At 39.3% G+C, this 17,348-nt stretch overlaps 2 protein-coding genes across 4 annotated transcripts in view; one reads left to right on the forward strand and one right to left on the reverse strand.

Annotated features, from left to right (window-relative positions):
* Positions 1-3,263: 3,263 nt before the first annotated feature.
* On the reverse strand, positions 3,264-14,239 carry MBLAC2 (metallo-beta-lactamase domain containing 2). Its single transcript, XM_004326364.4, has 2 exons — positions 13,314-14,239; positions 3,264-6,833 (listed from the first exon to the last, which is right to left on the reverse strand). Exons 1-2 carry the CDS (start codon positions 13,765-13,767, stop codon positions 6,448-6,450), a joined length of 840 nt encoding a protein of 279 aa, XP_004326412.1. The 5' UTR covers positions 13,768-14,239; the 3' UTR covers positions 3,264-6,447.
* A 122-nt stretch (positions 14,240-14,361) lies between these two features.
* Positions 14,362-17,348, forward strand: part of POLR3G (RNA polymerase III subunit G) — a 41,187-nt gene continuing 38,200 nt past the window's right edge. Inside the window, exon 1 of one of the 3 annotated variants that reach the window (XM_019929713.3) lies at positions 14,362-14,494. The gene's annotated coding sequence lies outside the window, so the exon portion shown is untranslated. Of the gene's footprint in view, positions 14,538-17,348 lie in introns of all 3 variants that reach the window. The other 2 variants (XM_019929714.3, XM_019929715.3) reach the window with 2 other exon arrangements.

Here is a 17,348-nt window from a genome sequence, read left to right on the forward strand (position 1 = left end):
TCCAAGATTTGGCAATTATGAATAAAGCTGCTATAAACATCCATGTGCAGATTTTTGTGTGGCCATGCATCTTTACTTCATTTGGGTAAATACCAAGGAGCACAATCAGATCATTTGGTAAGAATATGTCTTGTAAGAATGTGCCAATATTCTTCCAAAGTGGCTGTATCATTTTGCATTCTCACCAGCAATGAATGAGTTCCTGTTGCTCCACATTCTCACCACCATTTGGTGTTGTCAGTGTCCTGGATTTTGGCCATCCCAGTAGGTCTGTAGTGATATCTCACTTTTATTTGCACTTCCCTGATGACATATGATATGGAGCATCTTTTCATATGCTTATTTGCCATCTGTATATCTTCTTTGGTGAAGACTGTATATTTTTTATGTGAATTTTATATCCTGCTACTTTGTTAAACTCTCTTACTACTTTAAGAGGGCTTTTTTTCCCACTTATTTCTTTTAGTTTTATTCTTTTAGTTTATTCTTTTAGTTTATTCTTTTAGTTTTCCATAAGATGCTGGCTCTTGGTGTATATATTTAAACTTAAGAGTAGAAGACTTTACAGTTCCATGTGTGAAGGTGCTAAGGAAAGGAGGCTCAGCAATTGTGCACTGCATTGTAGGGTAATCTCACAGGAACCTTTCTTTGGGGACTCTAGATTCAGTATCATTAGGTCTTTTCTTTGGGGAGTCAAATTTTTAAGAAACGGCTTTTAAAATCTACTGCCTAGAGGGTAAATCTTGGTTGCCAGCATTCTTTAAACTAGGTTAGAGGAGTCTGGGAATGTGAACTTTTAGTATACAAACTTCACTGTACATAAAGCTTTGCTAAATCCCTCTCTTTTTAGTATAGGACCCTGGCTTAACAATGTCTAGTTTCTTTTGAGTAGAGATCCTATTTTATCCTCCTCACATAATAATCCTCTAGTCAGCAGCAGATCCCAGTTTTGCAGTGTCTGAAACTCATGAAATTTGGGGGCTTTGAGACAGAGAATAAAAAATAACTTAGTTAAAAAAATTAAAACCAACCAAAAAATGACCCATTTGAACACATTTCTTGGGCCCCTCCCAGGGCCTTGGAAGGGACCCATGACAGTGCTAGGCTCTGAACCTAAAGATTACTTAATTTCATGGTAAATCTAAACTAGCCTCCAATCTTCCTTGAGGTGGGGGGAGAGGAAATTGCTTAGTAGTATAGAATTAGGGGGGATTTGATTTAAATTGCAAACAAACTTTGAAGCAAAAAGACTTTCACTCCAAGTCCTAGAGGTACCTGCTACTATCAATTTCTAAGCCTTTTTAGGGGGAGTTGTGTTGGAAAGGATTGCTTCTTTGCTTTCCACATTCCTGTTTTCAGCCTTCTTGTGTTTGCCAAATTAGTTTTTGTTTCTCTATCAGCTTTCCAATGTCCAAAATGTTGATGCTGTTTGGTCCTTTACATTCTTGCTGTTCTTGTTTATGCCGCTTGAAAGAAAAAAAAAAAGTCTTTCTTGTCATTTTACTGAGTTTCGGAAAGGGGCAAAAGTTAAGGTGTGCTATACCTGCCATTCTTAACCCCAAATCAGAATGTGCCATATCACACTCCAAAATTGCCCCCCAAAATGGCTGGAGGACTTTACACTCCTAGCAGCACAGCATGAAAATATCCACTTACCTTACCCTTGCCAACACTCCATATCCTCCACATTTCTGAATCTGATTAAACTATCTCATTGCTTAAATTTGCATTTCCCTGATTACTAGTGAGGTTCAGGATAATTTTATGTTTATTGGCCTTTTGTATTTCCTCTTCTGTGAATAACCTGTTTATATAATTTACCCATTTTTCTAATAGGTAGTGAAGGGTATCAGAACATGCCATCCCAAAATATCACTGTGGCATGCTGGTTAAGCTGAAGGCAATTGAGAAAAAGCAAATACAGGAAAGGCTCTCTGACTTCCCCCTTACTACCCAAAGCAGGGCATAAAATTTCCCTTGAGAAAGATGCCCTCCCTATACGAGGACGAGGAGAACATACTTATCACTGGAGATAGGGATCCAACATCAAGATTAATCTGTATAAAAAAATCCATTAAAATAACCCTGGGACTTCCCTGGTGGCACAGTGGTTAAGAATCTGCCTGCCAATGCAGGGGACACGGGTTTGATCCCTGGTCCAGGAAAATCCCACATGCTGTGGAGCAACTAAGCCCGTGCGCCACAACTACTGAGCCTGCGCTCTAGAGCCTGCGAGCCACAACTACTGAGCCCACATGCCAGAACTACTGAAGCCCGCACACCTAGAGCCCACGCTCTGCAATGAGAAGCCACCGCAAGGAGAAGCCCTAGCAGTGCAACGAAGAGTAGCCCCCGCTCGCCACAACTAGAGAAAGCCCGCGAGCAGCAAAGACCTGACACAGCCAAAAATTAAAAACAAAAAAAAGTTGTATTTCACTAGTTTCCACAATTTACCAACCCTAGCTCAAGCCCTTTTTCCTGTCTCTTCATTCTCCAGTTTGTCATTCTTTGCTAAAATGGTATACATGCGCTCAAGCCTATCCATTCCTTTGGGTTTATATTTCATATATATTAACCTCTGTGTACATGTAAAAATATTAACGTCAAAAAAAATTTGTATGCTTTGCTCCTGTTAATCTCTTTTGTAAGTTTAATTCTCAGGCCCAGCCTCAGAATCTAAAAGGGTAAAGGAAAGGTTTTTCCTCCCATACATTAGTTTACCTTTTTCTTGTTGATTTGTAGGCATGCTTTGTATTTGTTTTAAATTTTTTTTCTGTTACACAAGTTAGGAATATTTTTAAATTTCTCTCCCTCTTTAACTTTCATTATGACATCCGAGTTCTAAGACATTTTAAATTTTGATATAGTTTTGCTTTTTGTTTCTATATAGAAAAGATCTTCCTTATCCTAATGTCTTAAACATGATTAAAATTTTCTTTCAATACACATGTGATTCTGCTTTTTACATTTAGATGTTTAATCCATTTGGAATTTATTTTTATGATGGCAGGGGCCTTTTTTCCCACATCAACAATTGAAATATATATTAAATAGTCCCTCTTTTATCCATTTATTTGAAATGCTATATTTATTAACTACTTAAGGCTTATACAGGTATTATTCAGTTTCTGGGTTCTCTATCCTTGCCTAGGGATTTACAGCTTATTTATTACAAGCTTTTCAAAACTGCACTTCACATAGAAAATAACCTTGCATTCATTAAATGGAAATTTGCTAACATTATAAAAAATACCAACTATAGATTGAAATAAAATGTCCACTTTAATAGTTATCACATAAATGTTTACTTACACTTATCTGAAAATTATAAGAGGACAATTTGTGCATGTCACATTCATATTACTATCCATATAAGAACAACGACACATATTCATTTATTCAACTATATCAGGATAACACACAAGGTTTTGTTTGTTTTAGACTTCTCAGTTAAAAGGAAACACCAAATAAGGGAACTGAATTTCCAAAAATTAAGTTATTAACAAAATGAATAATAAAAATTATTTCTAAATGTCTTAGGTTTTGACAACTTTGAATTATACTTACATAATATTATTTCCCCAAACCATAAATTACAACAAGGGTCACTGTCAGGGTGAAAATATATATTTTCAAAGCTTCTTTAAAATATGCTATTATGCTTTAACATCACTTGATTTATTCTTGGCACATGTGGCATCTTGAGAAGTAAAAATACACTTTGCCAGTTTTATGTTATTGTGCAGGTATAAGAGAAAGAGCTCAGCTTGGGAGGCAGACAGACCTGTGTTCAGTTACCAGCTTTGTCCAAAGTCGTGTTAGGCTGGTCAATTACTTCTTGGCACTGGGGCCAGGATTAAATTAAATAATGCCTATTTTAAAATGCATAGCATGGGCACTAAATGAATGATACATCCTTTCCCTAATTTACCCACATTGAAGCCATAGCAAAATATCACAGTCTTATGTTTTGGTACAATTTGAAAAACCAGGAAAAAAAACTGGGAAATTTAAAAATAAAATCAATGTGCAATGTGCTTTGAAAAAATCGCACTTTTAAGAAATAAGGAAAGCCTTCATCAGGTTTAAATATTTTTCAATAAAACTTAGTGCCTACTATAACCTGATTTTTTTAAAAAGTCCTAAAATATCATAAAATGGTCAATGGTTAAGGACTTTTGGTTTTCTCTTGTGCTATTGATATAAAAATAATGGCTATATTTAAGGCTCATTAAGTGATATAGTTTGTAGTTGCCCTGAACCAAATCTATGTTCTTGATGTTACACTATCAATTAAAACAGACCTACTGCCTTGAATGACTGTCAGAGAGAAATTCCCATGATATTCTTCATTTCAACAACCATGGCTTCCTTGCTGATTTTAAGTAAGTTCATTTTGTGGCATGTGGCAGTACAGTTTGTCTGTCATAAGGATGATTCTTATATATACAATCACAGACCCATCTTTCTCATGCTAAATGCTTGGTGTTTAGAAGATCTAAGACACCAGAAAATTGAATTGACACAAGGAATAGCCTACTCTAGACAGCAATACTTCCATCCCTATTCTTAGCACTGAGGATGCAGAAATAACCCCATTCTTGTTTTCTACCCTCACCACCCAACAAATCATCCTTCCAAATCTGACTCAAAAACTCCTCCTCCAGGAACCTTTCCCTAACCAAACTTCACACCCCTCCATTTATGTCCCTGACACTCATGTGTAATTTGTATTAACTTCAACCTGCATATACTATTATTCAAGTTTTGTTTGTCTTCTACTTCCAGCTAGGATATAGTCTCTGACTTTTTAAGCTTCCACAGTGTTTAGCACAATGTATGCATGTATGTATGTGACTGTGTGTATGCATGTGGGGGGCGTGTGTGTGTGTTGAATGAATAAAAGACTAAAGAACCTGAGTGGGGTGTTGGGTAGGAAAAGTTTCATATTTTTTCAGAAATCAAAATTGCTGGACCTTCTTAATACTAAAAAATCTGATTTCCAAAGCTATCTGAGTTTGGTTTAGGCTATGTCAATAATAAAAAGGCAGTGAAAAAACTGTTTAAAAAACCCTCATGAAATATTCCAAAAGGCTTTTCAATAAATTATTAAGAGTACCAAACTAAAACATTGTACTAAATAGTGGGATAATCTTTCCTATATCTTTATAAATGTAGACTTCTTTTCATTCAAGACAAAGAATACTGAACAGGAATAGGTGTTGTGAATCAGGATAAAAAAGGCAATTCACTCTAAGTCAATATCTAATGCACATTTTGCAATTGATTTGAAAAGCCTTCTGTGGCAAATATGTATGTTATGTTAAGTAAAAGAATGGTTTATATTAGGATGTTGTTTGGTACTATAAAATATGACACATATACTAAAGCTGCTATTTAAAAAGAAAAATTTTGTTTATTATAGCTGTTATTATTAAAATAGGATATAATTTTAAAATTACTCTTAATGTGTATATTTTCAAATTTCCCTGACAGTGTCCTTTTGAGAAATCTGACAATTTATAGTTAGATTACAGACATTTGAATTTCACTTTTACAATTGAAAGTATTACACTTACATAATAACAAACAACAATATATAGTAGTTTCTTTTTACTGAAGCACTCTGCAATTTATATTTAAAGCTTCACAATAAAACAAAATTCATTGTACTTTTTGTACGTAAAATTACATAACACATAATGTACACTATAATTACATTAAGAATAAATAAAATGAAGCATAAAAATTCTGTACCATAGGGGCTTCCCTGGTGGCGCAGTGGTTGAGAGTCCGCCTGCCGATGCAGGGGACACAGGTTTGTGCCCCGGTCCAGGAGGATCCCACATGCCGCGGAGCGGCTGGGCCTGTAAGCCATGGCCGCTGAGCCTATGCATCCGGAGCCTGTGCTCCGCAACGGGAGAGGCCACAACAGTGAGAGGCAAAAAAAAAAAAAAATTCTGTACCGTAACAATGGATTGTTTTAGCTGTCATTCTAAATGTTAGTTTAAGTTTTGAGTTCTAATGTACTTTAAACCCAAAAACCTTTATCTTCAAATAATATATTAAAAATATCAAGTTCAGAGTATAAACATAAAACTATGCTCTTTTTTCTAGGTCATCTAGGAAATAAAATGAGAGAAATGAGACGCAAGGTAGTTCTTTTTCTTACTGCAAAATGCCTCCTTGCTTCCCCATATACCTCTATATCATTTCTAGAACAAATATTACAGAATGATGGCAAATTACAAGCTTTGGCAAATTATAATCTTATTTAAGTGGTTTCTTATTTGGAAAAAAGAAAAAAATTTAAGAAGTTCCATTTTTGGCTTATTCATTCTCAACCTTTTTTTCTCTAATACATAATAGTAGTAAAAAAGCATTTCTTAAAATGCTCACTATTTTAAACAACACAGAATTAATTGTATTAATTTATAGAATTAAATACTAGGGCGAGGTCCTAGAATTTGTTACACGTAGGGCTAAACTTGCAAGAGATCGCATGGCAAAAGTAGAAACTTTGTGACATATCCCAGCTTTTGAAATATAGTTAGAAGCCAATCGAAAAAGCCTTTCAGCACCAAAGGTATTGAAGTGCCCAGGAAGCACCTTCTCTACCAGACCTCTGTCCACTAATTCTATCAGACGTTCACAGGTTCCAACATAGTCACTTATCCTGCTGTATGGGAGCCAGTCAATCAGTGATCCATCATACACGACGTCTCCACTGAAGAGAATCTTTCGGTCTTTGTCATGTAAGCAAATACTGCCCCTAGAATGACCAGGCATGTGCATAACAGTGAGCTGTCTGTCACCAAGGTTGATCACATCCCCTAAAAATGGAAACAGAATTTACAGATAAACATGTTATATATTTGACTTCAATCGCTTAAAGAATGGAAGAACACAACAGTTTCAAAGATGTTGGGAAGGATGAACTTATTTTAGTTTTATTTTAAAAATACCTACTTCTTATTGATGATTTAAAATAAGTTGCCTATATTTCACTTCTGTTGTTTGCTAGACCAGTGTTTGCCAAAGTAAACAGTGAAACACAATTTCTGCTGGTTGTTATAATATATAAAAGAAAAGAAGAAAAGAAGATTCTGTGGTCAAATAATTTTGAAAACCCTTCAAAGAAAATTAAGCAGCTTTCTTTTCTGCAAGATATGCTAATGTACATTTAATACGCTAATGTACATTGTGGATATACACAAGGGAGATGTGGCTGTATAGTTTCTCAAATTTATTTGACCAAAAACCTCATTTTTCAGAATATCCATTGTACTAGTATCTGGTGACACAATTCATGAATGGTGCTCTAGTGAACAGTATTATATTTTTGCCCTTTGTTTTGTCACTCTGTGGAAATTAAGACCTGAGGAATCGGTACAAATGATGATGCTCTGGCTACTGGTATTGCTGTAATAAACTGTTCTTAGTCTCTGACCCAGGAACCTCATGTCTTCTGTCAGAATCCATGAAACTGGGGCAAGCTAACTTACTAACCTGCAAGTACGGTAAAATCTCACACTCTTCTCAGTTATTTGACAGTGGGGAGGAAACTGAGCTATATGAATACAAATTGCTGTTTTACTGGATTTAAATCAGTACTAACTTAGGTAAATCATAATAAGTTAAAATATTCATATTGTTATCTCTAGTGCAAACATATACAGAAAAAAATCAAAGAAATATAGCTAAAATTAATAGTGAAATTAAAATGGTGTAATAATCAGGAATTGTTAACATAAAAGAAGAAAATAAAGGAAAAACAAAGACATAAACAAGAAATGAGACATAGAAAACAGATAACAAAATGGCAGACCTAAATACAGCCATATCAATAATTATATTAAATATGAAAGGGATAAACACTCTAATCAAAGGCAGAGATTGTCAGTCTAGATTAAAAAGTGAGATATGTATGCAGTCTACAGGAGAGGAACTATAAAATCAAAGACAAAAATAGTTTGAAAAATTATACCATATAAATATTAACAATAAGGGCTTCTCTGGTGGTGCAGTGGTTAAGAATCCGCCTTAACTTAATGCAGGGGACACGGGTTTGAGCCCTGGTCCAGGAAGATCCCACATGCTATGGAGCAACTAAGCCCGTGTGCCACAACTACTGAGCCCACACGCCACAACTACTGAAGCCCGCGTGCCTAGAGCCCAAGCTCTGCAACAAGAGAAGACACCACAATGAAGAAGTGCACTGCAACTAAGAGTAGCCCCTGCTAGCCACAACTAGAGAAAACCCGCGTGCAGCAATGAAGACCCAACGCAGCCAAAAATAAATAAATTAATTTTAAAAAATATATTAACAATAAGAGAACTAGAGTGGCAATACTGTCAGACAAAATGGTTTTTTATATAAGAATATTACTAGAGGAAAGAGGTACATTTTATGAGGCTATACATTAGGTCAATACATGAAAAAAAATTCTAAATGCATATGTACCTAAAATAGAGACTAAAAATTCTTCAAATAAAAACTGACATAATTAAAATAAGAATAAACAGTTCAACAACTGTGCTTAGAGATTTGAATAGTCCTCTCTGAATAATTCATAATACAAGTAGATTGAAAATCAGTAAGGATACAGAAGACCTGAACAACACTATCAACCAGCTTGACCTAACTGACATATATAAAATAGTTTACACCAAAACAGTGAAGTACACATTCTTTTCAATTGCACATGAAAAAGGTGTTTTGTTATATTTGTACACTGAAAACTACAGAAACATTTTCAAGAGAAATTAAAGAGGATCTAAGCAAAAGGAGAAACGTGCCATATCCATTGATTGGAAGACTCAAAGCTGTTAGGATGGTAATTAAATCCAGTTTTTCTTATAACTGCACTGTCTAATAGTACGTTCTAGGATAATGGAACAACATTATCTGTATCAACATTGTCCAATATGGTAGCCACCAGCTATGTGTAGCTAATGGTTCTTGAAATAAAGCTAGTGCAACAAGGAACTAAATTTTTAATTTTAATCAATCTTAATTAATTTAAATTTGTATTAGATAGCTACATGTGGCTAGTGACTACTTTAATGGTCAGTGTAGATCTATAGATTCAAGAATCTCAATCAAAACCTTGACATGCTTTTTTACAGAAATTGAAAATCTGGCTCTGAAATTTATATGGAAATGCAAATGACCTAGAATAGCCAAAACAATTTTGAAATAGAGGTATAAAGTTGGAGGACTTTTCTAATTTCAAGAGTTATAACAAAGTTGCAATAATCAGGAGAGTGTGGTGCTGGCTAAATGATAGACATAATCATTGAAAGAGACTAGAGTCCAGAAGAAAACACTCACATATATGGTCAGTGTTTTTTTGCGGTGCGCGGGCCTGTCACTGTTGTGGCCTCTCCCATTGCAGAGCACAGGCTCCAGACACGCAGGCTCAGCGGCCATGGCTCACGGGCCCAGCCACTCCGCAGCATGTGGGATATTCCCAGACCAGGGCACGAACCCGTGTCCCCTGCATCGGCAGGCGGACTCTCAACCACTGCGCCACCAGGGAAGCCCATGGTCAGTGGATTTTTGACAAAAGTATCAACTAATATAATTCACTGGGTAAAAGGATAGTCTCCTCAACAAATTAGAGTGGAATACTTTGGATATATATATATATGCAAATAAACAATAGGCACCTCTCAACACTTACTTCACAATATTAACAAAAATTAACTCAAAATGGATCATAATCCTAAATGTGAGAGCTTCCAGCAAAAAAAAAAAACAGAAGAAAATCTTTGTGATCTTGGGCTAGTCATAGAGCTCTTAGATATGACACAAAAAGCATAAAACATAAGGAAAATAGACTAATTGGACTTCATCCAAGTTATAAACTTCCCTGCTTAAAAAGATACCATTAAGAAAATGAAAAGGCAGGCCACACACTGGGAGAAAATACTTGCAAAATGTATATCTGATAAAGGACTTGAATTCAGAATATATAAAGAACACTTACAACTCAATAAGAAAACAATTTTTCAATTTTTAAAAAAGAGAAAAGATTTTGATAGACCCTTAAACAAAGAAGATATTTGAATAGCAAATAAGTACCTGAAAAGATGCTCAATGTCATTAGTCATTAGGGAAATGCAAATTATATATACATACACATACACTTATCCCTATTTTCCATCTGAACTCCTGAGCTCATTAGTACTTGGCATCCCTCAATCAAGAAACCCCTTTGCTTGTGACTTCCCTGGTGGTCCAGTGGTTAAGACTCCTCACTTCAACTGCAGGATGGGTTCAATCCCTGGTGAGGGAACTAAGATCTCATATGCTGCATGGCGCAGCCAAAAAAAAAAAAAAAAAGAAACCCCTTTACTTTATTCTTGCCAGAAAACAAACTAACTCCGGGGAGAGGAGCATTCACTTAGGGAGAAGAGTTCAGAGTTTTAACAGCTTCTTAAATGGCTTTCAACCAATTCTACTTATTTTAGTTTTCTTCCCTTTGCCCCAACTAAGGTACCAGCTACTGCTAATTCCTGAGCCTTTTAAGTCTCCTGCAGTGCAAACTGGATTGGCTCTCAATTTTCTATTGCTGGCATAGGATAAAACTGCTAACTCAGTCATCACATTTACTCTCCAGCATCCAAAACAGAACCTCAATGTGGATTTATACATAAAGCAAATAGACAAACCATGGTGCATCTGCTGTAATCTTAGTGGGATTTTGAGAGGGAGTCAAATTAGACGTGTTCGTTCAATCTGCTACCTTTCTGGAATCCATTTTTTGTTTTTAACCTCCCCAAATGATTTTTAAGTTTACCTGAAACAACGGTTCTAATATCTTGATGACTCTAGGAAAATTGTTTAAACATGTACAGTAGGGGCCAAAATGCCTGCCTATTGTGAAAAACAGGCAGAATGATGTGTGCCCATTCAAGAAGAATGTGCTGTATCAGTTTAGGGTTTATTGCTATCTTCTTATAGGAAGATATGATTTCACTATTAGTAGGGTGAGTTGTTTTTCCATCAAAAATGATGCATGCACTGGATGATGACCTCTCCTTGTCTTCCTTGTCCCTTATACACAAGTAAGCTTTTGGGTTAGTGATACACTGCACAGATTTATGCTTCTCCACGACAGGTGGTCATCAATCCACTAAATGAAATGTAATAAGCTAACGAATTCAGCCTCCTTATTTTCTAACCAAAACAATGAAGACTTCATGCTGTTAGGTATGTACGGTTCGTGTGTACATAACTGTGTATGAGTTTTTAATATAAATATTTTCTATTTCCTTCCAGGTACCTGGATTATGATAATATCAAGTTAGCAGGCCACACCATTCAGAAGAGACAGGAAATTAATATTCCTGAGAAAAGAGGATATTAGATACTACTTGAGAGAGTGAGACATCCAGCTCCTAATGAAAAACAATTTTTAATTTAACACAGTATTACCACCTTCAAAGTTTTTAGTAAATATTAACCTTTCATTTCACACTTTCAAAGGCTTAAAGCACCACAAAGGTAGCTTGCAGGTTCCTTGCAACTCCAAAATCCTGTAATTCCAGCATCAACTGGGATTTAGGAAACCTGGTTTCCAGTCCGAGCTCTTTCCCTAACTATGTGACTTCAGGTATGATATTCAAGCCCATGTGGATTCTTCATCTATAAAACAATAATTCCTATCGTTCTTTCATCATTTCCTATTTCTGGCACAGAAGCAAAAGTAAATAAATCAAAAGTCATTTATTCATTTAGACAATTTAAATATATTTTAAATACTAATGTAAACTTTTTTGGGGGGGGGCTGGGTGTTAATTTAGTCTGAATACCCATCAACTGCATGGAAATCCTATCTCTAAAAGTATCAATTCCATCAAGAAATACAGCAATTAAAAGTACCTTTAATGTAAATTTAGTTTTCTTTCATCTCAAATTGTCAGGTAATGTAAGACTCCCATCTAAACCATTGTTTTTTTTAATCTTTAGATTTAAAATTTTAATGAAAAGACTGTTTAAGTGGGGTGTGAGGTATAGAATCTTGCTTTCTATTTCTTATGCCTCAAGTGATCAAGATCTCATCTGTAAGATAAACTCATTTTTGTAAAGTACTTCATTATTTGTCATACTGGTTGGTCATAAAAGTGAGACTTATTGTACTGCAGCAACTGGATTTTTCTGCCTCGTAGGGGAATGGTTTAATAAACTAATTTGGCAAATAAAAGAGTTTCAAGATAGAAAGGAAAGAGGGTTTCACCTCCTTCTCAGGATTACCATAATATATTTATGGGGTAGGATTTATGTATGATCTGCATGCTTTGATCTATTGTGCCTGGGTTGCAATCCTAGCTTTTATCTGTATCTTGCTCTGTGGACTCTAGACAAGCCATTTAATTGGGGGTCAGTAGCCTCACTTCAAATGTGTTGTGAGGCTAAAATCAACAGAAGCATTCTAAAAACAAAAAAGAAATTAATATACAAATATCACTGCTGTGACCAACTGGCTTAATTATTTAAGTGACTGTGTGAGGTTGGAAGGGCTGGAACCCTACACTATTTTATTCCATTAGTTTCTTTCTGAACCCCATCCTGCTTTTCACAGAGCCAAAGAGGCCCAGGGTTATCTAAGCATTAGTCCACATACTTCACCATTACGGGAAATAGCCTCCTTATTAATCTTTCTCAGGCCTTGCTTTCAACCAGAATAGAGAGCTGTCATAAGACTCAGACACATTCTACTTTTTACGTTCACAATCAAGCTTTTTCTCTTGTGAGGCAACATCAAGAACTGAAAGATAAAGATTCATGAGCAGATTAGAACCACTGCTCTCTAACGGCTTTCTAAGCCTACAGGTGGGAATTGTTCGTACCCGGCCGATGAAGTCAGCAGTTCTCAAAAGCATAGAACATGACATGCACTCTCCATGAGGCACCATTCCTTAAGAGTCTTTTCGCTAGAAAAGTGCCTGGAAATGTCAGACTTGTGTTCGGGAAAAGAATGGGAATCCTAGTCAGAAGTCTCTATAGCGTTACTACATACCGTACGTTACACAGGAAACTGACTAGGGGGTGGGGCCGGCTTTCAGTCGAGTACTCAGCATTACTACAAGGTGCCGGAGCTTGTCCCTGGTAGGGAAGGCCGCAGTGGCCTTCCACAGACTCTATGGTCGAGTGGGCTTTTGACTCAGGGAAGGGAGAAACAGAAGTAGTGTTTCTGCGATATGACACCTTACAGCCAAGCAGGTGTGCAACAAGCACCCCTCGGACAGTTTCTCCCCAGTCCCTTCCCTTAATGAGAGAACGCGCGCCCGTGAGGGACCATTACCATCCTGCAGGATGAGGGTGGGCTGCACCGCTTGCACTCGGAACTGCCTGGCCCTCCAGCCCGGGCTCGGCGCCCGCACCACCTCACTGTCGGAGAGCCAGGTCACGGTCTCAAAGTTGTCCCCGCGAGCCAGCGCCTCGGCCTCGGCGTGGTGCACCGCCACCCGGTCGAACTGGTAGAGGCCGCCTGAGTGGTCGAAGTGCACGTGGGTAGCCACAGCCAACAGTGGCCGGCACGCCGCATCCTCTTTGGCCCTGCGGTCCTGCAAGAGGCCGGAGGAGTACAGGTACTCCGGGAGGCTGCGCAGCCCCAGGCCTGTGTCGATCACCACGTCCTGCTCGGAGCCGCGCACCAGCCAGATGTTGGCGCGGTTGCCAGACTCATAGAAGCGTTCCTGAATCCAGAAGACGCCGTCGCCCAGGGACTTGTGGGCGTACCACTCAAGCGCAGACATGCTGGGCAAGGATGCGGCCAGGAGGAGTGGGTGTGGGCGTGTGTGCCTCCCGCAGGCTGCCCAGACTCGGGCGCTGCAGCTGTATGGAGCGGTCTGCCCGCAGCCCGGGAGAAACCGCAGAGCAAGGAGGGGGCGGGGGATGCGGATGGGGTTGCGGGGAGAACCAGAAGAAGGAAAGACGCGCGGAGACTCTGCCTGCAGCGTCCGCCCGCACCCTCCTGCCAGGTCCGCAGAGAGCAGGAGCTGCTCTCCTCGTACCGGGGCGCTGGAACAATCGCAGCCTCACTGGCCGTAGCACAAGGGAGCGTTAACGCAGGGGCCAATGCAGTAGACGAGAGATCCAGAAAGTGATAACTCTTCCCACCTCTGGGGGTCTGACGGCAGAAGCCGAGAGCTAAGCGTGGGAGGGAGCAGGGCAGCCCACCCACCGCGCGCTATGTTGCGCACTTCCAGCTGGCGCAGAAAGAGTCAGGCCAAGGGGGTTGGACGACTACGGCGCCCGCCAAGGGCTAAAAAGCTCTTTGCCAGGAGGGCGGGGCCTAGCTAGGGAGTGGGTGGGGCTAATTGGTTGGGTTTGAACGCGGCTCTGAGGCCGCGTGGAGGGCGGAGCGTGCTTCTCCAGAGGTGGAACCAGCACCGGAGCGTCGGAACGTTCTGTCCGCACCCCTTCCTTGCCGGCCGGCACTTCGGTTGCACAGTTTTCCAAGCCTCGAGACTTAGTGAGCAGGTAACAGAGGAGGCAATTGAGGGCTTGGGAGGAGTTGGAGAGGGTAAGTGGGGAGTTAAAGGGGCACATGGAGAAGGTGGGGGAAGTCAGGAGTGGAGATTAAAGAGCCTCTGGATTGAGGGGCATTGGGAGATAGCTTTACGTCCCCTTCTCCTAATCCCTTCACAATCGTTTAAAATTGTCGCTTCCAATTTTTACCTAGTCTCCACTTCCTAGGACTGTTTGCAGTGAGAATGGAATTTATACTCTTACTGATGGTAGATTTCCAATTCCTTTGGTATGATTGGTTCAAACACGAGTCATTGCCGCAGACTTGCAGCTAAGGACAGACTATTCAGTATGTTTTCTTAACTGTTAGCACTTTACCCTGTATCATGGGGGAGAGGTGTTGTTGATAAGATTTTTCCTGTCTTCTAAAAAATTAAATTATATATTCGTTCCCCTACCCTCCTTTGTTTTGCATTGTTTGTCCGCTCTTGGAAGAGAGCAAACAAAGTTGGGAAAAAGGCTCAAGTGAGGAAAGGTGGAGGCAGCCGCACCTTGAGAGGACGGGAAAAGTGGATAATGCCTGGGCGTGGCCCCAACAGCCACAGAAATCACCCCCACTATTAACACCAGGTTCCTGTCCCCATCCTGCATCTCCCCACTGTTGAAACATCCATTTAGGCTTCAGAAATTCCCTTGAGAACTTGACTAACCTCCTTGCTCAGCCAGGAAAAATTATAAAGAGACCCATGAGACAGCATTATAAAAGATAATTAGGAAAACACTTATTGTGGCAGCTGCTAATAAGCCTTCTTAGAAGGAGAGGTGTGTTCTCCTCCCCTACAATCCTTAAGTCTTCGATGAGGATGTAGCCTTTCTGAATATTTGCCTAACCTAGTTAGAATTTATCCAGACACTCTGTTCAGGGTTATTCTTATGTGCAAGTCCCAAGCTAAAAGATGTGTAAAAAAAACAGAATTAAAAAAAAAAAGTCATGATCTGGGTTCCCAACAATTTGAAGGAAGATAATAACTGTACACAAATGTTTGCAATGTAAAGCAAATGAGATATGTACCCCAGAGGAAGTAAAAACTAGGTGCTGTGAGAATATGCATGGAAGGGATTGTTCAGTGGCATTTGAGCTGGCCTTAAAAGACCACTGTTGGTTAGGATGTTCTCAACAGGGAAGTACAGAATTCTCTGCAGTTTTATTTTTCCTCTAGGCAAAGAGAGGTGAATTGGAGTAATATCCTTACTAGGCCATGAACTCAGCAATAATTCTCCCAATTTTTATTGGACTTTTGCCAGGCTCTGGTTGGTAATGGGGCAGGAAAAGGTGAATAAGTCTTCAAATAAAGAGGCCTTCACACTTACAGATCCTTCTGCTTGTATTACACTTTCCCCTATATATCCTTTCCTAGTTCTCAGCCTGGCTTTTTCCTTCTCTTTGTCAGGTTTGTGCTCAAATATTACAAAATACAGGAGAACTTTATTCAACCATTCTTTCCATAATAGCACCCATGTTTCCTGCCTTTATTTTTTCTTGCACTAATCACTATCTGGCACTCTATAAAGTATATTTTTTTCCATTTCCCATAGTAGACTATGAGCACTACGAAACCAGGGATTTTGTTTTGTTCGCTATTATATTCTCATTATGTAGGTGGTCTGACCCAGAGGTTGCTTAACAAATACTAGAAGGATGGATAATTGAAGAAATTACTGGGGAGACAGGCAAGAACTGACAATTACAACATGATTTTTAAAAGGGTAATAAAAGCAGTGTAGTACTTGGGAAACAGAAAAGAGATAGGCCTACCTCCGTTTCGGATGGAGTAAATGGTCAGAAGTGGCATTTGCATAGTATCTTAAATGATGATGGGGGCTTGCTTACGTGGGTGTGGCCTTCCAAGCAGAAGGAACCGTGACATGCAGCAGCTGGTGTAGCAGAGTTGGGAATGGTTAGAGCTGGGGTGGGGGGAAGGGGAGGTGCAAGGTGCAAGAAGCGGAAAGTTAGTCTCCAAAGCTCTGTTAGTCAAGGAGAGTGATACATCAAGTTTTGTGTTCTAGAGAGATGACTGGAGAGTGGATTGAAAGGGGGAGTCTGGCCATGAGAAGTTTATTTGTTCTGTATTAGAGGTCCAGGCAAGAGATGGTAAAGGCCTGAACTAAAGCAGAAGTGAAGAAAGACAAACATGTAAGAAGGGACACAGAGCTGATAGTCTTCTACTATTAGATGAGGAGATCAAGGGAGGTGGAGACAAGGTCAGCATGACTGTTAGTTTCTAATTAGGGCAATTTAGGTGCTATTCATCAGGAAAGAAACTATGACCTGGCTTTCAGTGCCTCTCCTAGCTTCCATGCCTGCTTATATCTGTTTGTATGTTTACTGACCAAGGTAATATGTGCAAGAGACTGTGTGAGATGTGGAGGACAATACAGTTAAGCCACAATTATAACTCATAAAATGTTAGAGCTAGGAGGAATTTCAGAGATGAGCTAAATCTCTGCCACAAAGTTGTTTCCACTGTTAATTAGAATAGGCTTTTGCATTTCAGCCCTTGGATAACTTGAATTACACTCATCAAACTATCTCAGAACAATTCTGAATAGGAATTTTCAGGAGGCATCCCAAAATGGAAGGGTGGTGCATCTGATTTTACATTTCCTTTTTTTTTTTTTTTTTTTTTTGCGGTACGCGGGCCTCTCACTGTTGTGGCCTCTACCGTTACGGAGCACAGGCTCTGGATGCGCAGCCTCAGCGGCGATGGCTCACGGGCCCAGCCGCTCCGCAGCATGTGGGATCTTCCCGGACCGGGGCACGCACCCGCATCCCCTGCATCAGCAGGCAGACTGTCAACCACTGCGC

Source organism: Tursiops truncatus, chromosome 3 (genome assembly GCF_011762595.2).
Source record: "Tursiops truncatus isolate mTurTru1 chromosome 3, mTurTru1.mat.Y, whole genome shotgun sequence".
Lineage (NCBI taxonomy): Eukaryota > Metazoa > Chordata > Mammalia > Artiodactyla > Delphinidae > Tursiops > Tursiops truncatus.